Here is a 27,908-nt window from a genome sequence, read left to right as displayed (position 1 = left end):
GGTCCCTCTCCTGGAAACCACGGCTCCAGGGGATCCACAGAATGGTTTGTGTGCGCACGTGTGTGTGTGTGTGTGTGTGTGTGTGTGTGTGTGTGTGTATTTTTATTACTGGTAAGGAGGGCTCCTCATGTGTCCCACTGGGTTCTCAGGAGGGTCGGTGAACTACCAAGAAAGGTTAAAAGCCAGGATCCCTCCAAACCACCCAGCTCAGTTCCCAAAGCTCTTCCATTTTCTACTATCCAAGCCTTACCAGGCAGTGTGACCAGGCCTTTGTCCCTGCACCCTAAAATTCAGATTTCACCACTGTCACCCCCAGCACCATTTCTCCTGTGGGGGGTGCCAGCCCCTTATCAAGGGCAGAGAACCTGCCCGTCTGGGCCTTTCCCTGTGCACACTGGCTACCCTCAACCTTCCCCGCAACACAAACCTGATTTGAGGGCCTGACCTGTGCTCTTTGCCCAAGGGCCAAGATTCTTGTTCCAGCTCTGGGCAGAGGTCATCTGGGAGGAGCCCTGGAGGTCCTGAGACTGGTCCAGATCTAGACTCCAGAGAGAGCACAAGCCCTGTCTCTGCCTCCAGCATCTTCCCGCTCCTGTATCTCCAAGGCCCTGCTCCTGTCCAACAGTCTGCCCTTCCCCAGCCAAGTGACCCCAGGCCCAAGGCCATGTCTAAGATGACCTCTCCCTCCCAATGGCCCTGGACAGCCATTCCTATGGGGAGCCCCTAATGGCAATGGGGGGGACCATCGTTCACAGGGCTTCCTCTACACAATCAATTCTTTGGGTGAGCTGGGACCCTCCCCTTGGCCATGAAACCAGAGGATGGCTTTGAGAACCTCATGTCACCTGGTCTTCTCCTGGCAGAGTCATTGCAGAGATGTCCCTAAGACATTTCCCATTAGAACTTCCCCTGTTCAGTAAATACCTGTGTCTTGGGTCCCCTTGACTTTTTGGTTGACGCAGTAGCCCTTTTGGTCCCTTCAAGGCTCTGCTTTGGAGCCTTTAATAACCACATTTTGCCAGGGAACTGGAGACTCACGCCAGGGGCTGCCATGTTGGTAAATTTCCAGAGAAAGTCGGGCTCCTTTTTACCTCTAACATCTGATGGGATCGGGACACCTTGGACTTGTGATTCTGTAAGCCCGGACTTAATGTAACTGCTATTTCATCAGCCTTAACCCGAAAACACTAGCACCCAGGAGGGGCTCAGTGAAAGCCGCTAGAAGTAGAGGCCCTTGGCTTTAGCTGATGTTTCTGTGTACAGGCATCCAACAAAGGTGAGCTGGGTGTTTGAGTGTCTCCCCCACACCAGGCACTGTAGTGGGCTCCAGGGATACCGAGGTGAACACAGTGGGGACAGTCTTCAGGACGCTTATGGGCTCAGGCACAAAATGGAGAAAGGGAGAACATTCTCCTCTCGCCGAGCTTCCTTGCTGACTACACAATTTACTTGGACCGACAGCCTCAATATTTATTTCACAGTCTGGTGCCAACTTAGCAATTATGGAACAGCGCTCCCGGCCCCAGACTTCCCATTGGATAATTGGCAGCAAGAGGCTCTTCTGAGGGCTTGAGACATGTGTGTGCACTGACTACAGGCATCGTTCGGGTTAGGCAGGCGTGCCTAAAAAGTAATTAAAGCCTGCTGTTCTCCTTTCTTCTGTGGGTACCGCCGCTCCCCGTGAGCAGTGAAGATTCTGATAACGCGGAATGGTCATTCAGGCGTGCAAACCCTGCTAAGTGGTGTTTCCCGCACCCTGCCATGGCAACGCTGCCCCCGCTTGCCGGCCCCCACTGCCCCCCTGACACCGTTGCCCCCTTTCTGCTGCAGCTGGAGCACTTCAGAAGTCAAGTCATCAAGGCCACCTATGGACGGGCAAAGCCATTCCCAGACAAGCCCGTCACCGACCAACAGGTTAGTCTGCTGTCCCCGCCACGTGGCTCCTTCACTTTCCTCTTCTTCTTCTTCGGGGATCTGGATTCCAGACCCTGGGAGCATATGTTTCTGTTTTTGTTGGTGGCATATTTTTCACACTGTTGCTACACCATAAAGATTTGTTTTGATTTTATGGGATTTCCTGGCTTTTAAAGTAAAAGCCAGTTAAAACTCCCTTGAAATGTGTCTGTGAAAATCAAATTAAACCATTCGGGCTTACTTCTGGTCTCCAGACATGCATGTTTAGCTTCCATTAGCACTGGGAGAAAGGGAGCCGCCTCCCCACAGCCAGTGCGTTCTGGCGCCTTCCTTCAGAGGAGAAAAGTTGACAGTGGCAGTGAGGGCAGACGTCTGGCTGTAATGATTGCCTTGCTGTTCTTCCGCTACACTTTCTAGCCCCCTGTGTCAAAGTACAGATGGGAAAATGTGCCGTGGGCTGCTCTCAGTGGGCGTGGAAGAACCTGACCTGCTGCTTATGAGCCCATAATATCAGGCTCAGTGTTCTGACTCCCTATACAACACAGAAGAATCTGGAACAAACTCAGGGCCACAAGACAGGCCTTTGGATCTTAAAAATAATCTTTGATCGGCCGGGTGTGGTGGCTCACGCCTGTAATCCCAGCACATTGGGAGGCCAAGGCGGGTGGATCTCCTCAGGTTGGGAGTTCGAAACCAGCCTGACCAACATGGTAAAACCCCATCTCTATTAAAAATACAAAGTTAGCTGGGTGTGGTGGCGCATGCCTGTAATCCCAGCTACTTCAGAGGCCGAGGCAGGAGAATCGCTTGAACCTGGGAGGCAGAGGTTGCGGTGAGCCGAGATCAAACCATTGCACTCCAGCCTGGGCAACAAGAATGAAACTCCGTCGAAAAAAAAAAAAGAAAAAAAAAAGTCTCTGATTCCGGGATTCATTCCCTGGTGACAGGACCGACGTCCCCCTTGACAGCCATCGCCGAGACACATCAGGGCCTCCGTCCTCCCGTGCTGAGACAGGGACTTACGTTGCATCTCTCCCCTCTCCCATTCCCCTTCCCCCAGAGCCCCCCGTCCCTGTATGTTGCATCTTTTTTTTTTTTTTCTTTTTCTTTTTCTCACCAGTTAATAGAGAAAATTGCCCAGGTCACTGAGGACAACATCAATTTTCAGCAGAAAAAGTGGACCCTACAGAAAGAAACCCAGCTGAGCAACTCCAAGCAGGAGGAGACCACCGAGAACATCGAGAAGCTGAGGACGTCGCTGGACAGCTGCCAGGTGGCCCCTCCTTACGCTGTCCACAAATGGTCGCTTTGTCTAATGTTTGTGCTGCTTACTTGGGAAATTGCCCGGCTTTTTTGGAGCAAGTTAGGCAGAAATGCTTGGCTTTTCTGTCCACTTTTTCCTCTTGTTGGAGAAGAAAAAACAAAGGGCCTCAAAAAATGCCTCCCAGAAGAACTTGGCGTGTCCACAAAAGATGCCTGAGCATCTTCAAATACGGACTTAGAGCGGCCCCCATCCCCAACCAAAAAGACTTTTTTTTAAATAGCCCCCATGTTATTTCCAGAGAAACCAAAGAAACATTCCTGCTTTTTATTTACATTTTCTTTTTTTGGCCCAGACACAAAAGGCGGTTGCCACACCATTGCCTTTGACTCTGGAGGAGCAGGGACCAGAGGACTTGGCCACAGCCCTGCGGCCCCCACCCTGGAGCATGGCTTATCAGAGCAGGCGGTGGCTGCTGCTTTCTCTGGAAATCAGCAGCTCCTGTTCGGGGAGTTCGTGCAAATGCTGGCTTGTCAGCACCCTTTCAAATCAGGAAACCACGCTTTCCGACCAGCTTGTGTGTTGATCTTGGCAGGAATTCTGATGAATGGAAAAAAGAAGTAGCCACATTTGCTTCTCATTGCAGCCAAACTGTTGATGGCACTTTAGCTTTGGGGTTTCATATACCTAACAGTGGGTTCACTTTGACCATCAAAAGTCCAAATTAGAGTATATAAAAAAAAAAAACTGTCAAAACATAAAAATCTTTAAAAAGAAAAAACTGAGCCCTCCCAAGGCGGCCAATATGTGGCGCTGCCTGCTTCATTGCAGAGTCAACGTTCCTCGAAGGTTCACGTCAGGGCCTATTTCTGGCCACAGGGCCTGGGCTCCTCATGATCTCACCTCTTTGCAGGCTTGCATGAAAATGTCCTGTTGCACCAGTGACCTGAAGAAGGAGGTCGACCTTCTTCAGCACCTCCAGGTGAGCCCACCTGTCTCGGGGCTCCAGAAGGTGGTGCTGGACATCCTGAGGCACGCCCTGTCCTGGCTGGAGGAGGTGGAGCAGCTCCTCCGGGACCTTGGGATCCTGCCCTCCAGCGCTGACAAAGGTTACTGGGACTTTTTTTCTCACATGGTTGCATGACTCTAAAATGTCGTGTTGAATCTCAGCATGATGGGACATCTGTTGAGGAAGTCATCCTGGGTATCTGGCCAAGTCTACTCCTTTCTCCAGAACCCCCTGCTTCTCTGCCTGAGGCGTAATTTTCCATTAAAAAAAAAACGCACAAGTGAGACATGATAACTGAAGACAAATGAAACAGAAGCAAAAGGAAATTTAAATCAAAATTATGCAAAGTCTCATTACGCTGTTTAACTTCCAAGGCATTTTCCCGTGGAAATAGCCACGTGATTCTAGGCACTGACCCTGTCTATGCCTCAGTTTCCGTATCTGTAAAATGAGGCTAATAGGGAGTACCCACCCTTTAGGGCTGTTGTGATCGTTAAAATGCATGAATACGTGGAAAGTACTTGGAACAGTACCTGGCACACAATAGGCATTACTGAATGTTTATTGACTTTTAATTTTACAAAAAAATAGTGTCACATTATCCCCAATTTTCTTTGGTTTGTTCCTAATGGTACATCATCCACGTCAGTAGACACAGACCTACATCATCGCTGTTACTGACGGCGGTTACTGGTTCCATTGTGTGGGATGTGCCATTGTTTTAGACAATCCCCTATCATGGGCACTTAGGTGATTTCCAGTTTTTCACACTCATAAATCATGCTGAGATGAACACTGTTGCACATATACCTGCTTATATTATCTTTATTTTCCTAGAAGTGGAAAGGCATGAACCCGTTTCTTTCAACAAAGATTGATTGCATGCTCGCTTCCTAGACGCCACATGCTGTGCAGGGCAGAGACATAATGGGGTCAGGAACAGGTAGAATCAGGTCGTGCGTATATGGTTCACTGTAAAATTCTTCCAATATGACCATACATTTGAGATTTTTTATAATAAAATACTGGGCCCTCAAAGAGCTTATGATCTCGGGGGAAGGATGAGGTGGGCATTAATGGGACAATCACTCGAACAAACATGAAAGCTGAGTGGCGACAGTTGCTATGCAGTGCAGGGTTCGATCTGGTCAGGGAGAGCAGGGCATCTGCAGGATGCATAGGAGTTGTTTGCCAAAGAAGGGAGAGAGAGCATTCCGAGCACAGGAGCAGTGTGGTGGCAGGGGGAGCATGGAGAGCACAAGGGGCTAACAGAAATGGGCACAGGGCCAGGCAGGCTGGCCAGGGAGCTTCCCAGGGCCATGATGTGGGGTCTTGCAGGGCCCTGGTGAGCAGCTTTATTCTAAGGGCAGAGATAAGCCTGTGAAAGGTCTTAAGTAAGGAGCTGGACAAGCTTGCATTCTGAGATAATCATCTTGGTGGCAGGCGGACAACTGGAGGGTAGGCAGGTCCTGGAGGGTAGGCAGCGTGGTGCCCCAGGAGCCACTTGGAAGGCTGCCATAAGAGATGACAAGGCCGCCCTAGGGCAGGGTGGGGATGGAGAAAGAGAAGATTCAGATTCAGGAGCGAGTAAGAGGTAAATCAACAGGCCTCAGTGGTAGGACTGGAGATGGTTGGAAGGAAGGTGATAGAGGAGAGTCAACAGGACCTCTTGGTTTCTGGTGTGTGTAAAAGACAGATGTGATTTCTTCACTAAAACTGAGAGCAAGGAACGCAAGATGAGGCCCAGGTTTGAGAGGGAAGAGGAGTGTGAGGTGCCTCTGAGACATCTGAGATGAGATGCCCAAGAGACAGCTGTTTACCCGGGTGTCTTGTCGGGCTAGATAATAATGATGTATCCCCAGCACCCAGAGAGCACGTGCCACACAGCAGGGGCCTAATACATATCTGTGGGATGGAGGAATGAATGGGAAGGAAGTGTAGATGGATGGGTGGATGGATGGATGGATGGATGGATAGAAGGATGGATGGAAGAAAGGATGGATGGAAGGGTGGGTGGGTGGATGGATGGATGGATGGATGGATGGATGGAAGAAAGGATGGATGGACGGGTGGGTGGGTGGGTGGATGGATGGAAGAAAGGATGGATGGATGGATGGAAGAAAGGATGGATGGAAGGGTGGATGGATGGATGGATGGATGAAAGGATGATGGATGGAAGTGTGGGTAGGTGGGTGGATGGATGGACGGGAGGAAAGGTGGGTGGATAGAAGGATAGGTGGGTCTGTGGGTGGATGAATGGATGGGTAGAAGACAGGAAGGCAGGAAGGAAGGCAGGAGGGAAAGCAGAAAGGGAGGCAAGCAGGCAGGAAGCAAAGCAGGAAGGAAGATTAAGGCCATAGATGTGAATGGTATCACTTCGGAAGATTATTTATTCTTCAATCTTGAAGAACAGCCGGAGAACTTTGCTCCATGTTTTGCCTGATTTCATGGAAGCTCATGACTGACATGAAATTAATGAGAGAGAAGGGAAAGAGCCCAGGGCTGCACCTTAAGGAACTCCAACATTTTGAAGCTTGTTGCTTCTCCTTGCCAAATCACCCTCCAGAGAGCCTGCCTCAGTTTTATATTCTTTCCACAAGGAATAAGAATAGAGGAGTGATTTTCAACCCTGGCGCTTCAACATCCCCCGCAGGATGCTTCCAAAGTATCCAGAAGGTGGGGTAACATTCTTAAAAAGCACAAGCAAAACCAACATTAATTTTGATGTAGGAACCTTCCCCTCATCATATAGCAGAGAGTGTTACTGTTCTTGCAATCAAGGCAGAGTCGTGAGCTTACTTGAAATGCGGTAAAACATGGAGCAGAGTTCTCGTTGTTCTTCAAGACCGGAACTAAAACAAAGACCCTGATTTCCATCCTGGTAATAACAGAGCCAAGCTATGTGTGCACTGTCCCCTTCCCACTCCCAAGACCATTTTAGTCATCTAGACTAAGTCCATAAATCTAGGCATATATTACTGTTAAGAAATGTGGGTTGCTGTCAGTTGTAGTGGCTCATGCCTGTGATCCCAGCAACTTAGGAGGCTGAGGCAGGAAGATCATTTAAAACTAGAAGTTCAAGACCAACCTGGGCAATGTCATGAAACCCCTCATCTCCAAAAAAATAAAAATAATAATAAATTAGCCAGGCATGGTGGCACAGGCCTGTAGTTCCAGCTACTCATGAGGCTGAGCCAGGAGGATTCCTTGAGGCTAAGATTTCGAGGCTGCAGTGAGCTATGATTATGCCACTGCACTGCAGCCTGTGTGACACAGTGAGAACCTGTCTATAAATAAATAAATAAATAAATAAATAAATAAATGCAGATTGTAAAGTTAAGCTTTCAGGCCAGTAATTCCAGAAAAGCTAAGGAAGACTGATTTTAGGCAGCATTCCTCAGACCAGCCATTTCATTCTGACTTCATAGAGTCGGGAGATTTGAAGGACATTAAGCAGGTCTCTGCAGAATCCCTCCCTGGTTAACACGCACCCTGGGTCAACAAGAAGGGGAAAAAGAAAGCAGTATTTCCCAACTACTGGTCCCCTTTCTTGATGCCCTTACTCCCACCCCCGCCCCCAGCTAACCTCTTGGAATGATGTTCCACGAAACACTCGTTGGGGAAACGGTGGTTTGCTGGCTACATATTCTGTGATTACAACTAAAAGAATGGAGAATAACAGAAAGGTTGGTAAGCAGGGCACATCTTTTGTCCACTCAGCAGAAGAGGAAGTTGATGGTAAAAGGCATTTTCTCTTCCAGTACAAGCCATATTACGTCAAGTGCCCAAAAGACTGAAAGAACAGGGTGAGCTAGAGTATGCCCCATATTCTCTACTCTTATACCTAATTCCTAGCCCAGGGCTAGTCCAGGAGGAGGATCGGGAAGAGGAAGATGAGGAGGAAGGATGGGGAGGGGGAGGGACGAGGAGGAAGGAGGAAGGTAATGATAACAGTGATGACGGTGATTATGGTGACAATGACAGTCATTCATCACTGAGGACTTGTATTCTAGATACGGTTCTCAGCATTTTTTATACATGATCTCATTTCATCCTCACAATAACTCTATGAGTTAATAATTGGCCCATTATCTTCATTTTAGAAAAGAGGTAACTGGCTCAAAGCTGGTTTTCTGATTACTCCACCAGGATAAGGTGATTCGAGGCACTTCACGTTACAGAGGCTGACAGGGAGTCCCCAGTCTATTCATCGCCATCCCGTATACTCCCAGGAGCCGCCTGCATGTCTGGCTCTGAAGAGAAGGGTAGAAAGCATGGGTTGTTAACTCCTCCTGGGGACTTAGCACTGTGTTAGGTGTTTCACACGCATTGTGTACTTTTATCCTCCCACCTACCCAGGGAGGCAGGTATGATTACCATCTTTATTTTATTTATCTTTTTTTTTTTTTTTGAGTGAAAGTCTTGCTCTGTTGCCCAGACTGGAGTGCAGTGGCATGATTTCAGCTCATTGCAACCTCCACCTCCCAGGCTCAAGCGATCCTCCCACTTCAGCCTCCCAAGTAGCTGGAACTACAGGCATGTGCCACCATGCCACCTAATTTTTGTGTTTTTTTGTAGAGATGAAGTTTCGCCATGTTGCCCAGGCTGGTCTCAAATTCATGGGCTCAAGCAACCCACTCAACTCCCAAAGTGCTGGGATTACAAGGCGTGAGCCACAGCGCCCAGCCTGCATTTTAAAAGTAAAGAAACTGAGACACAGTAATGTTAAAAAGTTGCCCAGGGTCACACAGCTAGTACATTAGGGCTAGGACTCAAACGGAGGTCTTCGTGACCCTGACACTTGTGTCTTCCCTATGATCCCTGCCCCTTCACCCCCACCCCCTACACACATACACACTGCCTCTGAAGATGCACCAAGGTACCAGGCACGTGCCCAGTCCCTCGAGAATGGGTGCTGTCATCGGCTCGGCCAGCGACAGAGCTGAGAGTCGTTTTTCCCTAAGGTAAACTGCATCTGATTCCTACCCTGCGCCATAACCACAGAAAGCCCCATCTGTATCACAGTAATGTTCCAAGCTGGGACACTGGGGACCTACTGCCAAGGCCTGAATTTCAGCTGTGCACCTACTAGCTATGTGGGCAGTTACGTGATGTGGCTGTGTCTCCATTTACTTGCTCATGAAATGGCCATCCAGTCTCTTAGGGGCATATGAGGACTGAGTGATGGGATACACGCATGGCAGTGCTGGTCACAGGCAGCTCATACTCGGTGGGGGCTGCTGTCATTGTCAGCCTCCAATACTTGTTGACTTAATCTGACCTAAACATGGGTAGCCACCAGCCAGGCAGGCATGTGGGCCGCATAGCCTGGTTTACTTGCACCCAGGTGACATCCTTTGGAGCCTCGGCCCTGTCTCCATTTAGCAGCAAATGGGGTTTCCTTAGCTGTGAGCCCTCAATTGGGTTGAAGCCAACAGCCCTTTCTAGAGGCCTCCTCCTTAGAGTCGTGACAGTGGCTCTGGTGTCCCGACTGCCGGGTGACCAAGCTGCAACCCAGTCCACGCCCCTCCAACCTCAGACCGCCTGCTCTTGACCACTGGGCTACCTGCCTCTTAGAACATCCTCCTAAGAGATAAAACACACGTCACAAACTAGGACGTAAGTCCTGAAACGAATCCCCCAGAGGAATCCAGGTGGGCTAAACGTCAGGGAAACGACTTGCAGTGTTTGTGTGAGATGTCATGTGTAACCCACAAGGTGAGGCCTGGTGGGGTCCAGTGTGTTCGGAAGGGTGGAGGATTTGCTTTGTGGTTCAGCTGGGAGGATAAGAATGTTTAAGCGGCACCTTGAAAGTCAGCTGAATACTCCTCCTGCCTGGTTTCTCAGGGTTCCTCTGATAAGGGAAGGAAAGGACTTTTTACATTTTTCTCTGCAAGCTCCATCGTTTGTGTCTATTTCTGCAAGACTTTGTTACAAACAAAGGACTTTTCTTGCATGCATGGCAAACCACTGAGATATCCAAGATACACTGTGTCTTTAAATGAAAAGAAAGCAAGTTGCAATACAATATGCTTAGTGTGCTTTTATTTTTTTTAGATGTCAGTATCTGAGCAAAAGAACAACCTTGAGAAAAAGACATCAAACTGTTAGGAGTATTATCGCAGCAGGGTGGGATTGCATTGGACCTTGACTTCCATTCAGTTGTTCAACAACTGTTCGTTGAGGGCCCCTGTGTGCCAGCCACCATGCCGAACAGGAAGACACAGCAGCAAACACTTCCCACATCATGAATTTCTGCAACATATATAACTTTTGTAAACAGAAGTATAAGAAAGACTTGTTGCTTCCCCCAAAGAGCAAAATCCCATTATCATTACAGTTAGTCATCTCATCTAGAAATAGAAACGTGATCAAATACTGGCCTCCCCTTCAGCATCCTCAACTCCCTCACCCCTTAGTCCTCCTCAGATCCCAACTATGATTTCATCCTTCTCCTTTGGTTCCTGGGTCACACGTTGCAGCCAAGCAAAATCCCAGACTTATCCCAACAGAGCCTCCACAGATGTCTGTATTCACCTGGTCCAATGGGCCAAGCCAATGTCAGCTCAGCCATCTCACTTCCTCCGCCATCTTGGTATCCTTGCAATGCACCTCCCCAATGCACCAACCCAAACCCTGTACTCTCAAGCCTCCAAACCCTTTGAAAAGAGAGTGACAGACCTAGGTCTGAATTCTGATTTACCACTTACCAGCTCTGTAGCTTAACCTTGGGGAGCTTCTGTCGTTTCACCTATAAATATGAACACACTTCCTTGCCAGGTTGTTTATAATGATTAGAAAGATGTATCAGACTCTTGGCATAGCACTGGCATACAGGAGGTGTGCTATTATTATAATATTGCTGTTCTCACGTTTCTGTGCTGGAAATCCTCCGAACGGTGCATTGCCCCATGCACAAGCATGTTCTCCTCGCTTCCTTTCTCTCTCTGTGTCCATCTTTTATTCCTTCCCTCCATCATCCCCACGAGGTCTTCCTCCTAGATGCAGCACGTACCCTGCCCTGTCTCCCCTTTCCTCTCCTTCCCAGGGAACTTGTGCACAAAATTCTTCTTTCTTTGGCGTCTGCGGCCTTTCTTTTCCTCTTAGTTCCTTCCCTTTGCCATCGAAGGGGCACTTCAAGATGGCTCTACCATCCTGAAAAAATCATTCTTCTCTGGAATCCATCGCTTCTTTTGCTCCTTTTCAATTGCTCTTACTCCTGTCTTCACCTGTGATCTTTAAGAAGCATGTTGCACCCTCGGTCTTCATTGCCAACTTCTTGGCCTTTCTGCCAAGTAACTGACGTGGGCCCCCTGCAGCACTGACTGGGCCACCACCCTCTCGGGGACCATGTCTCTGACCTGCCCAACCTCTTCGTTCTCTTTTTTGAAACCCTTTTGCCCCTCAGCTCTTCAGGCCCTGGGGCACTCTGCTTCCCTCCTGATCTTTTCCATTCATTCCCAGCAGCCCCTTCACCAACTCCTGTCCCTAACGAGGGTGTCTTCTCCTGTGCAGTCAGCCCTTGGTCCACCCCGTCTCCTTTCTCACAAAGAAACTCTGCACTTCCGGGCTTCCCCAGCCACTACTATGTGTTATCCACACGGACGCCTCTGCAGGAGGGGCTGCCGGGAAGATGGTGCAGGGAGTCCAGCCGAGGCAGCAGGTGGGGTCCCTGGCTGGGGGCCATGGCCACCCGGAAGAAGGGGGCCTCTTTCTTCATTCACACGAGGACCCTGGATGGGCTGGGCTGGGCCGGCTTTGCCAGTCAGCATGTCCAGCTCTCCGCTGACCATCCCTCCCTCGAGTCCTGCCCATGCCTCCAATTCAGCATGTCTGAAACAGCCTGGGGGCTTCTCTCCCCCTGCCACAGCCCACCCCAACCCCACCCTGTCTCTCTCCCGTCTGATGGCGCGGCCACCATTCTACCGCTTTGAAAGGCTTTCCCTTTCTTCCTTCTCCTCCTCGCTTCTCCCACCCTCGGTTAGAGGATCAGCACTGAATTCCTGGGCGTCTCTCGGGCCCTTAGCAGAGCTCCCTGCCTCTCACTCGGAGGAGGGGAGCTTATCACAGGCAACATCCAGGATCGTCTGGTGACATTTTTGGTTGTCACAACTGGGGTGGGGTGAGTGGGGGTGCCCCTGGCATCCAGTGGGTAGAGACCAGGGATGCTACTAACCATCCCACAATGCCTAAGGCAGCCCCCACGGCGCAGACTCAACAATGTCAGCAGTGCAATACCAGCAATATGGCCGGACCTATCAGCAGTGCTGCAGCAAAGAAGCCCTGCCAGCTCCAGCCTCTCGAATGCAGCCCAGTTATTTTTCTGCAAAAGAAACACACATACACACACACACCACTCTTCATCAGGCTGCTTCACTGTTCTGCCAGCTGCTAGAATAGTGACTCAGACCCTGAGTCACACCAATTAGTCTTGGCTAGGCCACTGGCCTGCTGTGTGGCGTCGGGCAGGCCTGCGTCTCAGAATGCCACTGCCTCATCTATAAAATGGGGACCCACTGGGCACCTTTCAATCATGTTTAAATCAAGTTTCCTCTCTCAAGGTGATGGTTGCAGGCCTGTCACAGCTTGACCTCACCCTTCCACGCCTCCTCCACCATCTGCTCCTCCCTCTCCCATCATCTACTCCAGCCCAAGTAAGCTCAGCACTTCCCTGGAGGAGCACTGCCTTTTCCTAACCCACCCCCACCACCCCCACATCCCTGTACGAAGCTATGGCTTCCTGTGACTACTGTAACAAATGACCACAAGAGAGTGGCTTAAAACAACACATTATTCTCTTAGCGTTCAGGATTAATTCGGTTTCACCGGGTTAAAGTTCCTTCCGGAGGCTCTAGGGCGGCATCCGTTTCCTGGCCTTCTTCAGCCTCTAGAGCTTCATTCCTTGCATTCCTTGGCTCGTGGCCCCTTCCTCCATCTTCAAAGCCAGTGACGTGGCATCTTCCGGTCTCTCTTCTTCCATCATATCACCTTCCCCTCTGTCTATGGTCAAACCTCCCTCTGTCTCCTTCTTATAAGAAGCCATGTGATGACATTGGGTCCACCCAGATAATCCAGGAGAACACCGCACTTCGAAATCCTGAACTTAAATCATATTTGCCAAGCTCCTTTTGCCCCGTACGGTCACACCCACAGGTTCCAGGGATTCGGACCTGGAATCGTAGGGGGTCATCATTCAGCCCCACACACCCCTGTTCTGAAGCACCCTCCCCCGGCTCACTGAATTCTGCCCGCCCAACAGCACCCACACCCAGTGGTTCTTCAACCAAGTGGCCTTACTCGCTCACTCCAGGAATGATGTCTCCCTCCTCTGAGACCCTCACCCTCCCCTCTCCTTCAGCAGTCACTTACACGCCACCTGAGGTCATTGCGTGTTTCCAGCAGGCATTTACACCTTGTCTGTCGGACTGAACTGCAAGCCCCTGGAGGTCTTGGCTTTTGACCATCCCCCACACTTAGCACCATGCTTTACACACAGTAGGCAGTTAATAGGTGTTCTGTTGATGGTTTATTTTCCACCTCCAAAAAGAAAGTTGAATGTGAGCTCAACCAAGGCTTATCAACTACTTTTTTTATTTTTATGTTTATGTTTATTTTTATTTTTTTGAGACCGAGTCTCTGTCTGTTGCCCGAGCTGGAATGCAGTGGCACAATCTGGGCTCACTGCAACCTCTGCCTTCGAGGTTCAAGTGATTCTCATGCCTCAGCCTCCCAAGGAGGTGGAATTACAAACATGCACCACCACACCCAGCTAGTTTTTGTATTTTTAGTGGAGATGGGGTTTTATCATGTTGGCCAGCCAGGCTAGTCTCGAGCTCCTGACCTCAGGTGATCTGCCCATCTCAGCCTCCCAAAGTGCTGGGGTTACAGGCGTGAGCCACCATGTCTAGCCTAAGCCACCGTGCCCGGCTGCCTATCAACGACTTTAAAACCACAGGTTGGATGACAGCTCATGTTGTTTTGATGGGATGGCAACGTTGCCTTCATCCACCTGTCTGCAAGCTTTGGAGTTGAATTGAATTGATACTTACATTCTTCCTGCTTCTCTTTTTTTAAGGGTTCTCTTTGTATCTGATATATCTTCTGGAACATTATAAAAAACTTATGAGCCAGACCCAGGAACTTCAGGTAATTCTTTTAATTTCTTTTTTTCCAAAGTTCATTTCAGCCCCTGGTTGGCATTTATATAGCACTGTGCATTTGAAACCTGTTTTTTCTTTATCAGCTAGTCAGTCCACACCCTCCAACAGGTGAAATGATTTCTCTGTTTGCACACAAAGAGGTACAGAAAAGGTTGGCTAAGATCTCCCAGGAGGGTAAGGACAAGGACAGGGTGCTGCCATCTGTCTGGCCTCCTGGGCCAACCACACTGTTTGTTTTCCTCTGTCAAAGGCCCAGAAGACTTAACGCCATCAGATTTTTTTTTTTTTTCCGAGTCTCGCTCTGTTGCCCAGACTGGAGTACAGTGGTGCAATCTCGGCTCACTGCAGCCTCTGCCTCCTGGGTTCAATTGATTCTTCTGCTTTAGCCTTCCAAGTAGCTGGGATTACAGGCGCCTGCTACCATGCCTTGCTAATTTTTGTATTTTTAGTAGAGATGGGGTTTCATTATGTTGGCCAGGCTGCTCTTGAACTCCTGACCTCAAGTGATCCACCCACCTCAGCTTCCCAAAGTGCTGGGATTACAGGTGTGAGCCACTGTGCCTGGCCTTAATGCCATCAGATTTTGAAAACTGTGTTTGTTAAATCCAGTGGACAAAATACAGCTATCTATAGTACAGGCAGCAGAATTACTAAAAGAAAAGAAATATTCTAGAGGCAAATGAGCTTTAGGGGTTATATCATTCTGATAACTATAGCCATAAGAGTGTTATATAATAACCACAAAACTTCAGCGGCATTCAGCAGTTGCTATTTACTGCTCACGTGTCTGGGGTCAGTGGCAAGGTGGCTCTGCTGACCTTGGATGGGCCTGCCCACTTGTCTGGGTGTTAGCTGGCCTTTGGTTGATCTAGACTGGCCTCAGCTGGAGTGACTCAGCTCCATGTGTCCCTCATCCCCCAGCAAGCAAATCTAGGCTGTTCTCAGGGAGACTGCAGAGGTAGAAGAGAAAGTGGCCCAATCACATAGTGTTTTTCAACCTTCTGCTTGTGTTATGTCTGCTAAGATCCCATTGGCCAGAGCAAGTCACATGGCTGAGTTCAGTGTCTGGAGGCAAAATATGGGCGGGCACTGCAAGTTACATAGCCCTAGACATGGATAGAGTGGGGTGAAGAAGGGACCACCGTGCCAATCAGCCACAGAGGCTTGAGTCCAGGGATTGGCAACTTTCTCTGTAAAGGGCTAGGTGGTAAATATTTTATGCTTTGCAGACCATATTCATACCTCTTCCACTCTACTACAGTAAAATGAAAGTAGCCATAGACAATATGTAGGCAATGGGCGTGATAAGTATGCCACGGTTCCAATAAAACTTTATTTATGGCGGGCACAGTGGCTTATGCCTGTAATCCCCAGCACTTTGGGAGTCCGAGGTGGTTGGATCTCCTGAGGTCAGGAGTTCAAGACCAGCCTGGCCAACATGGTGAAACCCCCATCTCTACTCAAAATACCAAACTTAGCCAGGTGTGGTGGCGGGCACCTGTAATCCCAGCCACTCGGGAGGCTGAGGCAGGAGAATCACTTGAAGCCAGGAGGTGAAGTTTGCAGGGAGCCAAGATCGTGTCCCTGCACTCCAGCCTGGGCAACAGAGCAAGACACCAGCTCAGGAAAAAATAAAAAATAAAAAAAAAGCCACCTTATTTACAAAAGTATGCAGTGGACCCGATTTGGCCTGTGGGCTGTAGTTTGCCAACCCCTGGTCTAGTCCCTTCTCCTCATTTTTCAGATAAGGACAATTTCAGTGTCACACAGCTAATGGGCGAAGAATCAAGACAAATGTTCAAGCCTCCTGGCTCCTAAGTGACTGCTTTTTTTTTTCTCACACCCACCTACCACTTACTAGACACCTACTATGTGCTCAGCACTGCTAAAAGCTTTCCATCATTATCTCACTTAATCCTCACAACTCTAAAAGGTCAATACTGTTATTAACTTCATTTTCTAAATGAGGAAGTGTCTAGAAACAATTAGAGCTGGGATTCTTTCTAGATCCAGAGTCTGAATTCTTAACCACTGCATGCTGTGGTGTTCTGTGATTTTAAGAAACTTTTGGGTAAACCTTTGTCCCATGAAAGGTAAACAATTGGTAAACAAATGTGGAAAGACTCTTTAGTTAGGCCTGTCCCCCATCAGCATCGGTTTACTTTTCTCTCATTTCAGATCAAGTTCAACAGTTCTCAAGAAACTCAGCAGTCTTTACTGCAAGAAAAGCTGCGGGAGCATCTGGCAGAGAAGAAGCAGCTGAACGAGGAGAGGCTAGAGCAAGAGGAGAAGCTGAAAGCCAAAATCAGGCAACTGACGGAAGAGAAGGCGGTAAGGTGGTCCCTGTCATTTGCTTTACTACTGAAAATTGATGAAATGGTCTTTTATATGGGAAATTGAGGGCATATGTACTTAGACAAATCTCAGCTACTCTGTTTGGTGCCGTGAAACTAAATTAATTAAACAGGGTGAATAAGTGGGGAGGATTTAACATGAAGTTTGAATTCTAAAACTCACAGCAAAATCAGCTTGAAAAGGCAGCGTGATTGAAATTTCAGGAAACGGTGCCTTGTTTGTGTACACATTGCAGTCAGCTTTATAAAATCTGAGTCATCGCTGCAGGTCCTGGTTTGTAGCTGACAGACTGTTTCTAAATGTGCACAAGATCAACTTCAGATGACAAATTTCAGTCTTTTGCTTTCTCTTTATACATATCAGGGAAAACAAATGGCCAAAATTGCTACTGACTTTTCTAGAAACCAGGCCAGTTAGAAGACAGCAGTGTCTCTAAAACTCGAAGGTGCCCGTGAATTTTCTGGGGATCTGGTTAAGATGCAGATTCTGTCTCAGCAGGCCTGAGACGCTAGATTTCCAACAAGCTCCCAGATGGTGCTGACGCTACCAGTCTGCAGATCCACATTTTCTTAGGGCAAAGTCTTAGAGGAAGATTTTCCCAAAGTTTCCTGATCAGAACCACCCAGATGTTTTGCTAAAAATACAGATCTTGGTCCCCACGCCAGACCCGTTAAATCAGAACATCTGGAGAGGGCCAGGAAACTGTATTATTTAATGAGCTGATTCTCATCACTGTCCTAGAGTTGGCCCTTTTTTTTGTTAAGATGGGGTCTTGCTCTGTTGCCCAGGCTGGAGTGCAGTGGTGTGATCACAGCTCACTGCAACCTCAAACTTCCAGGCTGCAGTAGTCCTCCCACCTCAGCCTCCCAAGTAGCTGGGACCACAAGCATATGGCACTACACCCAGATAATTTTTTTTTTTTGGTAGTGATGGGATCTTGCTGTGTTGCCCAGTCTGGTCTTGAGCTCCTGGACTCAAGTGATCCTCCCACCTCAGCCTCTCAAGTAGCTGGGGCCACAGGCACACACCACCACACCCAGCTAATATTTTTATTTTTTGTAGAAATGGGGTCTCTCTGTGTTGCCCAGACTGGTCTCAAACTCCTGGCATCAAGTGATCCTCCCACCTCAGCCTCCGAAAGTTCTGGGATTACAGGCATGAGCCGCCATACCCAAGGGTTGGCCCTTTTTGATATTCAGGGACCCCTCCCATGAATTTTACCGTCTTTATGACTTTTGTCATTTAGGAGATTAAAGATTACTAATGCCTTGCACCTCTCCTCACCGACTCTCCGCATTGTGATCTAAGTGGGGTGAGGGTGTGGCCCCTGCTCTGGGATTTCTAAGCACTCCCGGGTGGTTGCAAAGTGCAGCCACAGTTGCGAGCCACTGTCGTGGGTGGGTGTGGAGCAGCCTGTGTGTGCTGACCCTGCTCACAGCCCCCGCAAGATAGCAGCCCCAGATCTACCAGACCTCAACTCTTCCCAGATCTCTCCTTTCTTCCCCAGAAGAGGACTGGACCTGCCACCTTCTCCATCTTTCCCCAGCTCCTCTGCCACACACACCTGCCCTCCAGACCTCTCCCCCTTTCATCTCCATCCTCACATGTGTGTCCAGTTACCCCAAGACATCGGTCTCCTCCTCCTCCCCCTTCTCTTTGCCTCTTTCTCTGCTTTTCTGCATTTGCGAAATAAAAGATTAAAAAGGAAGAGCCATCTGACCAAATCATGTGCAATCCGCATAAAGGTAATATTAATGATAGCTATAAATCAAGACGGGCACATTTTGAAGGGCATTTAGATATGGAAGAAGCCAGCACTGTTCCACAGAGAAGAAAATAAAACCAGAAAGTACCTAGAAATCTTCAGGATGTTCACAGAACTCTCCACCGACTTCCTTTTCTCTTCTCTGATTACCTTCTCCTTTTAACATCGGCATTCCAAATGCCTTATTTTCTCTTTTTAATTTTGGATGGACTTTTTCCTTTGTCAGGGTCTGGTATTTCAGCCCCACCGTGTTAAAAACTGCGTTGGGCGCCTGCCTAGTCTTCCTAGACACCCATGGCGACACTGGCCTGGCAGAGTGTTCTAAGAGCTGGCGTCAGCCCCTCTTTTAAACCTGCAAACCTCGATGCACCCCACCGTCCTTGCAAAGGGAGGAAGCGACATCAGGTCCCTGCCAGACAGACTGTGACACTCGAAGGTCACCCTTCCTCTGACAGTCGGATTGATGGACTTGACCCTGGGGACTCCTTGGAAAGTTACCTCTTGGACATCAGTGCCAGGTGTCCTGACTTTATGTGAGCCTTCCTTAGCCCTTCTGACTCCCATCACCTGCCCTTTCCGAAAAAACATGTGTCCAGGCTCATTAAGTAGCCTCCCTCTCGTGAATCTTGACTTGTTTGAGGACTTTGTTTCAAAGGGGGGAAAAAAAAGTCTGGGTTCCTCTATCAATCTAGCATTCTTTTCTTATTACCAGTTGTTGACAACAGTCACTTGATTTGTGCACACACCAATGCGTTAGATCAGGGATTGGCCAGATGGTCCCATAAAGGGCCAGATAGTAAATATTTTCAGTTTTGCAGGTCATACGCTCTCTGCTCTTCTGCAAAAGCAGCCATAGACAATACACAGCAAGCACAGAGTGTTCCAATAAAACTTTATTCACAAAAACAGACCAGATTTGGTCTGTAAACCGTTGTTTGCTAACCTCTGGTTTAGAACACAGGCTTCAGAATCAAATGGGTCAGAGTTAGAATCCCTACTCATGTGATTTACTAGTAAACTGGGTGGATTCCTTCATGTAAGCCTGTTTCCTCGTCTGCAAGGTGGGAAGCGTGGTTATCACTGTGCCAGCCATTTCGTGCTCGTCATCCCATCCACCCCTCACATCAACCCAACACAGGAAGACTATTACTGTCTCCATTGTACAGGCAGGGCAACTGAGGCTCTGGTAGCTTTACTTCCCCAGTGTCTTACAGCTGGAAAGGATCAACCTGGGGCTCTACCCTGGGTCTCCTGACTCCAGAGCACATGCTCCGAGCTCCTAGACTCTGCTGCCCACAGCCTCCCCAGGGGAGTGTGGTGAGGAGTGAAGAGGTAGCCCATGCAGTGCCTGGCAGTGTCCAAATTCCTGCCATGGTAACCATGTCTATTAAACAACAGTCATTGGTTTCCAGGCTTTGGAGGAGCGCATTACACAAGAGAGAAACAGAGCGAACGAGACTTTGGAAGAAGAACGGAAGAGAATGCAAGAGCTGGAGAGCCTCCTGGCCCAGCAGAAGAAGGTACGTGGCTCAGGGAGACAGAGTCAGCTCGAGCCCACATCAAGGCCCTGCAGCTAAGAAGGGTGGATCTGGGGCTCTGGTCTGGGCCCGCTGGCTCTGAGTTCCAGGGCTGTGCTGCCCACAGCCCCCCACAGGGAGGTGCAGTCAAGAGGGAAGAGGTAACCTATGTGGTGCCTGGCAGAGTCCAAATTCCTGCCACGGTAACCATGTCTATTAAACAATGATCCTTGACTCAGGCTTTGGCGGAAAGCATTACCCAGGAGAAGAACAGAGTGAAGGAAGCATTAGAGGAAGAGCAGACAAGAGTCCAAGAGCTGGAGAAACGCTTGGCCCGCCAGAAGGAGGTATGCCCGGGGAGATAGAGTCGGCTGAGCCCCAGTCGGCTTCAGGGCCATGTGGAATTAAGTTCAGAGCCGTTGATGATGGGGGTGAGAGTGTGGTGGAGCCTTCCTCATGGAGTTTACGTTTGGGTGGACTCAGCTACTTCGGGAAGCGTGGGAGACTCAAGGGAACCCCAGAGTTTGTAGCCTTGACAACCAGTTGGGAAAAAACTGTAAACAGTGTAAAACACAGTCAGAGAGAGAGAGCGCTTGGGAGACAGGTAGGAATGGTGACATGGGCATATTCTGTGTTCCAAAGCACAGAAACGGTAGAATGACAGAGTCATGGGACCTCAGGGCTGCATGGACCCTCCACCAGCATCCAGCCTTGAGCACCACCGCTGAGGAATGTTCTCCACCCCAGGGCAGTCCATCCCCGCATGGATGCCTCAGGCCAACAGAAAGTTTTCCCTTTAGGTTGAGTTGGGTCAAACTCTTATGCCCCAGAAGAGTATCAATCCTCCGCCCTCCCCTGCGCTCCCACGAGGTACGTCCACTTCCTCTTCCACACGGTGACACAGATGTGTGAAAATACAGGTGCCCGCGCCCTGCATCTGCTCCTCCCCAGGCCCAAGCACCCTTGTTCCTCAGGTCCCTCACAGGACTGGAACCTGGTGCTGGCCCCCTCCTGTGGCCTGTGCTGCTCTCCAGAAGTCACAGACTGGGAAGCTCAGCGACTAAACAGGGTCTGTGGAGGTTACGTTTGGCCCCAGAATATTTTACTTTGAATTCATAGAATCTACTTAAAAGTTCAGATTTCTATCCACTCCCGAAAAGTCAGAAAATCTAGCCCTTGTTTCTACTTAGCAAAAATGGACTAGAAGCCCTACCGGGTAGCAGCAGTTTGCCACAGTTTTCACCACTCCCTATTGCATTAAACACAGCCCACGTCGTTTTTTGGTATCTGTCTGGGCTTCATAGGCATTTGAGTTTGTCACCCATCACCCATTTTCTTCCTAAAGGGAGGTGGCCAGAACCACTGTTCTCCAGCCATGGTAGCCTAAGGGGAGGACTTTTCCCTCCCTCATTGAAGATGTTCTACTTCTGTTAATATGTCTGAACCAGCTTTTGGGAAAGCTCTGCCACATTTGTGGATTCATGTTTAGCTTGTAGTCACCCTCAGATCCCTGATCCTTTTTCATGTCTGCTTTCATGAATTCCTCAGTCCTGACACAGCACAGGGGAGTGCGGGCTTTGCAGCCAGATGAGACACGAGTTCGAATCCGAGCTGGGCTACTTCCTGGCTGCAGCAGACCTATCACTACCTCCCTTCTCGAAGGGGCGACTGTGGGCTCAGATCTAGTGTATAATGGAGGGCCTGGCCCGGCTGCAGCAGACCTATCACTACCTCCCTTCTCGAAGGGGCAGCTGTGGGCTCAGATCTAGTGTATAATGGAGGGCCTGGCCTGTGGAATTATTGCTGAGTAAATGGCAGCTGTTGCTACTGTCTCTGCTGCCACTTGTGCCCCTTCTTCTGTTTGGGTATTTGTTTTTCATCAACATCGACTCCTCAAGTAAAATCCTTGCCCATCCATTGCTGCAGTCTCTGGCACAGCTGTGTCCTGCAGCCTCTCCCAGAGCATCACTGAGGTTTGCCCCCAAGTAATGCCTCTGGGGTGGGGATGAGGAGCAGGGTCTCCAAGGAGTCACTTGAGTCAAATGCCCCAAGATGGGCTGGGCGCGGTGGCTCAAGCCTGTAATCCCAGCACTTTTGGAGGCCGAGAAGGGCGGATCGTGAGGTCAGGAGATCGAGACCATCCTGGCTAACACGGTAAAACCCCGTCTCTACTAAAAAATGCAAAAAACTAGCCGGGCGAGGTGGCAGGCGCCTGTAGTCCCAGCTACTCAGGAGGCTGAGGCAGGAGAATGGCATAAACCCGGGAGGCGGAGCTTGCGGTGAGCTGAGATCCAGCCACTGCACTCCAGCCTGAGCCACAGAGCGAGACTCTGTCTCAAAAAAAAAAAAAAAAAAAAAAAAAAAAATGCCCCAAGATGTCAACAGCAAAGGCCTGGGGAAGATCCTTGAATTTAGAGACTTTGAGGCCACGGGGCTCGGGAGAAAAATTCAAGCTTCATTGCAGAGAGGATCTGTGGTTGGGTCACCCTGGGTCTGTTAAAATGTCAGCCTACTTCTGGAAGAACTTCTCTGTGGCTTCCTATCGGGGAAAATTGAAAGAGCAGCCCCAGCCACAGGCTCCATTCAACTGCCAGTGGCTATTTGATTTTCTTTTTTTCTGTCTCCCAGTCTGCAGGGCGGCGGCATGATCTTGGCTCAGTGCAACCTCTGCCTCCTGGGTTCAAGCGATTCTCATGCCTCAGCCTCCCAAGTAGCTGGGATTACAGGCGCACACCACCACGCCTGGCTAATTTTTTGTATCTCTAGTAGAGACGGGGTTTCACCGTGTTGGCCAGGCTGGTCTTGAACTCCTAGCCTCAAGCGATCTGCCTGCCTTGGCCTCCCAAAGTGCTGGGATTACAAGCGTGAGCCACCGCACCCGGCCTGATTTTCTTTTCATTAGCTCTTCCGCCACATTATCAGGGTTTTTAAGGTCAACAGAATCACTAGGTCATAATCTGGATCTTGAGGTCATGTTCAAAGTTAATCCCCATTATCTGTTGTGAACTTGGAAGCACGGCAACTGGGTATGTAGGGCCTACGTGTGAGCCAGGCAAGGCCTCTCTTCCCAGTAGTACCTGTCCTGGCTACAGAGGAGCTGCCCAGTGGAAGGCCTGGCGAGTGTAGACGCAGAGTCAGACACAGCAGAGCCAACCCTAAGTCCCTAGGAAGTGCCTCAAAGTCACTTTCACAGTTCACAGGAAAATGTCCTACCTCAAAACCCACTTCAAAGGATCCAAATAAACATGAAATTCTTATGATGTCACTTTTCTTCTGCTTTAAGGCTGGTGTTGGGACAGCAGAGTGTTGGAGTTTTGTCAACTGCTTTTCACTGCAAAGTATACAATATCCTCAGCCATATTCTGGATTAACCACTTTTTGTGGGCTCGTCTGGGGCCCTCACCACTGGTTATAATGGCAACCATCTTCCAAGTTCTAAATACCTGACAGTTAACCTGGTGTTTGAAAGACAAGCCATTGGAAAATAGAGGTGGCCCTTCTCGTGGTGACTGGAAACAGGCTGGCAACATATTTCCTTTGGTGATTTACACTAAGCTGTTTAGTTGAATAGCTTACCAGCAAGTAACTTCCCAGACAAAACTCCTTGATTAGGGCACTCAATACTGGCCACACTTTCGTCCCTGCATCCTACCAGAACATTGCCTGTCCCTTCTAGAAATTGGCATATTGTGGCTCATTAATCCAACATACTGCCCTTCTCTTGAAACCGAATTCTGTTGAAGAGATTTATTTCAATAATGGAAATTCCATTATTAACGAGACTCTTCTTTTGATCAGAGAGGCTGCCTGGCCCTGTGACAGGAAGCTGCCCCCGCTGCTCACGGGTTCCCTGTCCAGAGCTCTTTATTCAGGCTCCGTGCTTTCCTCTGCGCAGACTTCAGATCCTGGCCTCACCTCTGACAAAGGGTGTGGCTCTGGGCCCTCAGACTTCCTGCTCCTCGGTTTCCTCATCTGTAAAATGGGCCACTCTCAGCACTTCTCTGACAGAGTTGCTGTGAGACTGAAGGGCTGGCCAGGGGCCCAGGCGTATCTAATAGCCGCCCCAACACTTCGGCTGTTATTGTTACTATGATTATTATGATCATTACTAGCAATTTCCCCCCTAAATGTGCAGGCCACCAAGTGCACTGGTCGTTGATTTGCAGGTTTTGGAGAGCAGCATAGCCCATGAAAAAAGAAAAGCAAAGGAAGCCTTGGAGTCAGAAAAGAGAAAAGTTCAGGATCTGGAGAACCACTTAACCCAACAGAAGGAGGTATGAGCAGCAGCAGGAAAGAACCTTCTGGAAGGAGCTACTGGGAGATCCCCGGGGAGTCTGGTGGGAAATCGGGCAGGTATCACAGGCACGCCTCCCTTTGAAGTGGCCAAGATCTGCCATTGACTGGCCATGTGACCTCTGGCAGATCGCCACCTCCCCATCCCTCAGTTTCCTCATCTGTGAAATGGGAATGCTAAGTCCCTGCCTCATCAGATTAGATGCTCTCAGGTGTAAAGTACATAGGACTGCACCCTGCATCGTAGAGGGCCCTCGGAAAGTTCTTTTTGCTCTCTGGTTCAGCTACCTAGGAAAGAGGGATCCTCCCCAGGAGAGAACCCTGGGTTTCAGCCTGGGTCAGGGGCTTAGCGAGCATCGTCCTCACGGTAGAGAGGCATGTGTGCCACACCCAGCATGGCCACGGGAGAAAGCACTGCTCCTGGCCTGGCCTGCTGGTGTCGTGGACTCTGGAGCAGGCCTTCCCTGGACTGGCTGAGGAGTAAAGGACACAGAGCACAAAAAGAGATAGCACAAGTGGGTGCATAGTAAGCCCACGTGGTTGTCACATCAGATAAGCCGCAGGAATCAGCGCCTTCTGGAAGGGACAAGCAGATGGGCACCCCAGGACAGAATGACACCAGGGAGGAAAGGAGGGGTCAGAGCTGGAGACATCCACATCCACCCACCCCAATGCCACCAACCTAGGGGCCTGGCCCACCAGACACACCTGCCCTGAGCAGCATGAGAGGCAGACCCTCAGGTCAGCCCGGATGCCCGGGTCACACCCTGGAAGTAAGAGCCGGGGAGCCAGGAGGAGGTCACTCAGGGACCCACATGGCATCTCCATGAGCTGGGCTTTGGGGACAGAGGTGGCACAGACACACACCTCCTGGCCCCCACAGAACTTCCAGAAACAGAGCTGATGGCTCAGTGAATGGTTTGATTTGGTTTCATTCATCTACCGATAAATATTCATTTATCTACCTGCTGATCTCAGTTTCATTCATCCACCCACCATGTGCCAGGCCCGGTTCTGGGTGCCACGGACATCGCAGTGAGCAAGACAGACCAGGGCCGGGCTGCCCAGAGCTTCCATCCTAGCGCAGGGAAACAGACAGCCTGCGGAAGCAGGGGCGGCTCCAGGGCCACAAAGCCAAAGCAGGCTGGAGGGTGCCCGAGGGCAGGACCACTCAGGAAGTGACATTCCAGTGAGAACTGGAAGGGAAAAGGAGCCTGGGGGCAGAGAGGACCACTGGATAAAGTGGCACAGGTGTGAAGGTCAGGACCTGAGCTTGCCAGGTTCGGGGGGGTGGGAGGGAGACTGGGTGAGGAATGAAACCAAAGCTGGCCCAAGATGGGAGGCACCAGGGCGCAGGGGAAGGAAATAGGTGGGAGAGACGGGGAAGGAACTGCAGAGCTTGGTGGGCTAAAGGGTTCATTCTGGGCTCAAATCTCAGCTCTGCCCTAACAGGCTGTGTGACCCTGGGCATGCCCCTTGCCCTCTCCGTGCCCTCATCTGCCATGTGGGTGTGGTGGCAGAACCTCCCTAGAGGTGTAATATGAGGAGTCAGTATATTCATGGCTTGGGATGCACCTGCCCTGTGAGGTCAGAGTCCAGGTGGGGTGGGCAGTTGAGTGGGCGCAGCAGGGTGGGGGTTGCACAGCCTGAAGCGAAGCCCTTGGCAGCGGGACAATGCCAAGCCCATGAGGGAAGTGAGGTCAGAGTCCAGGTAGGCAGAGGGAGCACAGACACGCTAAGGGGTGGGACCCAAACTGTGGTCACGGCTACCCCCAGAGCCTCCCTTATACATACAGGCCAGGGATGGGGTCCCGAAGCTCAGGCTACAGCCAGGCAGTGTCTTGGGCTCTGTGCCAGCCTGGTTATGAACATATAAACTCATCTTGCCAGGTGCGGTGGCTCACGCCTGTAATCCCAGTACTTTGGGAGGCCGAGACAGGCAGATCACTTGAGGTTGGGAGTTCAAGATCAGCCCAGCCAACATGGTGAAACCCTGTCTCTACTAAAAATACAAAAGTTAGCCGGGCCTGGTGGTGCACGCCTGTAGTCCCAGCTGCTCGGGAGGCTGAGGCAGGAGAATCACTTGAACCTGGGAGGCGGAGGTTGAAGAGAGCCGAGATCATGCCACTGTATTCCAGCCTGGGTGTCAGAGTGAGAATCCATCTCAAAAAAAATGTAAATTTAAATTTAAAAATTAGAAAAAAGAAAAAGAAAAAGCCTCCTGCCTCCAAGTGGGCAGGGCTTGAATCAGGGCCCAGAGGCCGAGCGGTTAAGGCGAGGGCCCTGGCATCTAAGCCTGCACCACCGCTTCCTGGTGATGACACCTTGGAACACTGCTTGTCTTTATACTGCCTCCTTAAAGGAGCCTGCATTTCCTTTCTTGTGAAACGGGGATAATCAGATAGATGGTCTCTGGGGTTTGCAGATTGGATGCACTAACACATTCTGTGCACTATTTTCATTTGCAACGCACCAAGCAGTGCATAATAAGAGAAGGGGAAGAGCCCTCACCACAGGGCATGCGGAAGGGTGTGGGTGGCCTTGTAGGACGGGCAGGACTTAGACCTGCAGGGCAAGGATTGAACCATCTTAAGTGAAGACTTGACAGTGAGAAAAAGCCAGGTCTGCATTGGGAGATGTGGTCGGGTAGGGGGGCCTGGGAGTTGGATATGCAGAGCCGGGTGGGGTGGGTGGGTGCCATACACGTGATGTTAACACTGGCAACATTGGGAACATCGTCTTTCCTTCAGGACCACACACATCTTGAGTCTCATACTGTCCCTTGAATTACGATATTCCCATCTCCTATCACTGCATGCCCTGTAACAATTTTCATTCGTTTTTCTTTTTGCCAATAATACCTGTGCATTAAAGAAAATTTAGAAGATATAGACCTGTGAAAAGAACAAAATAAAAGTTGCCATAATCCCAATTCCCCCCAAATAACCGTCACTTACATTTCAGTACATACTCCTCTGGTCTTTTGTTGTACATATACACGTATATTTAAAATCCTTTTCTTGTGAACTTTATGTTGGTGGGGGCGGGGGTGGTGTATAATTGCAAGAGTTTCAACAGCTGCAGATAGAGTTTTTCAAGCCCTCCCTAGCTGTTTACCTCCCAGGGCATGTACAGGTGAGTCTGGGCCTCCGATTCCCTCCCCGTCACCAGGTATATGGCGTTTGTGTTCTCAGCTACAAACTGACCTAGACAGGAATTTTGGGAACCCATGCCTTTGTAGACTGGCAGTGGCTGCCTCGGTCCTCCTTTGGAGCCATTGACATGGGTCTACAGAGACAGAAGGCACCTCCCCAGCACTGTCTGTCCTGCCCTACCTCCCAAAGAGCCAGGTACTTGCAACAAAGGCCAGCATCGGTGCCAGCACATGCCAGTTTATTCAGTGACTCAGTGCCAAATACCAGGACCCAACCACTCACCAGCATGTCACTTCCTGAACACCTGCCTTGAAATCTTGAATGATGACTCACTCACTCCTTTACACACATGACTAAGATATGGCTCCCGGGTTCTCACCTCTGTCCCCAGTGGGTGCTTTGTTCCTTGAGATCTTTCTCTCCAACCCTGACTTGGTGGCTTCCACAGTGACTCGTCCTGGTTTCCCTTTTCGGTGTCA

The 27,908-nt window shown here is 49.8% G+C and overlaps 1 protein-coding gene across 10 annotated transcripts in view; it reads left to right on the top strand.

The window, feature by feature from the left end:
• Window positions 1–27,908, top strand: part of FHAD1 (forkhead associated phosphopeptide binding domain 1) — a 157,873-nt gene that overhangs the window by 84,697 nt on the left and 45,268 nt on the right. For 7 of the 10 annotated variants that reach the window (XR_013407498.1, XR_013407492.1, XM_015117411.3 and 4 more), the window contains 8 exons: window positions 1,831–1,914; window positions 3,035–3,187; window positions 4,089–4,284; window positions 14,260–14,330; window positions 16,523–16,675; window positions 19,877–19,984; window positions 20,221–20,328; window positions 24,148–24,255. Coding sequence is in view for 8 of the 10 variants with exons in the window: in XM_015117411.3 (XP_014972897.3) it covers window positions 1,831–1,914; window positions 3,035–3,187; window positions 4,089–4,284; window positions 14,260–14,330; window positions 16,523–16,675; window positions 19,877–19,984; window positions 20,221–20,328; window positions 24,148–24,255 (981 nt within the window). In the remaining 2 variants the exon portion in view is untranslated. The remainder of the gene's footprint in view (window positions 1–1,830; window positions 1,915–3,034; window positions 3,188–4,088; window positions 4,285–14,259; window positions 14,331–16,522; window positions 16,676–19,876; window positions 19,985–20,220; window positions 20,329–24,147; window positions 24,256–27,908) is intronic. The other 3 variants (XM_077973371.1, XM_077973390.1, XM_077973374.1) reach the window with 1 other exon arrangement.

Source organism: Macaca mulatta, chromosome 1 (genome assembly GCF_049350105.2).
Source record: "Macaca mulatta isolate MMU2019108-1 chromosome 1, T2T-MMU8v2.0, whole genome shotgun sequence".
Taxonomy (NCBI): Eukaryota; Metazoa; Chordata; class Mammalia; order Primates; family Cercopithecidae; genus Macaca; species Macaca mulatta.
This window is presented reverse-complemented; position numbering and strand designations above follow the sequence as displayed.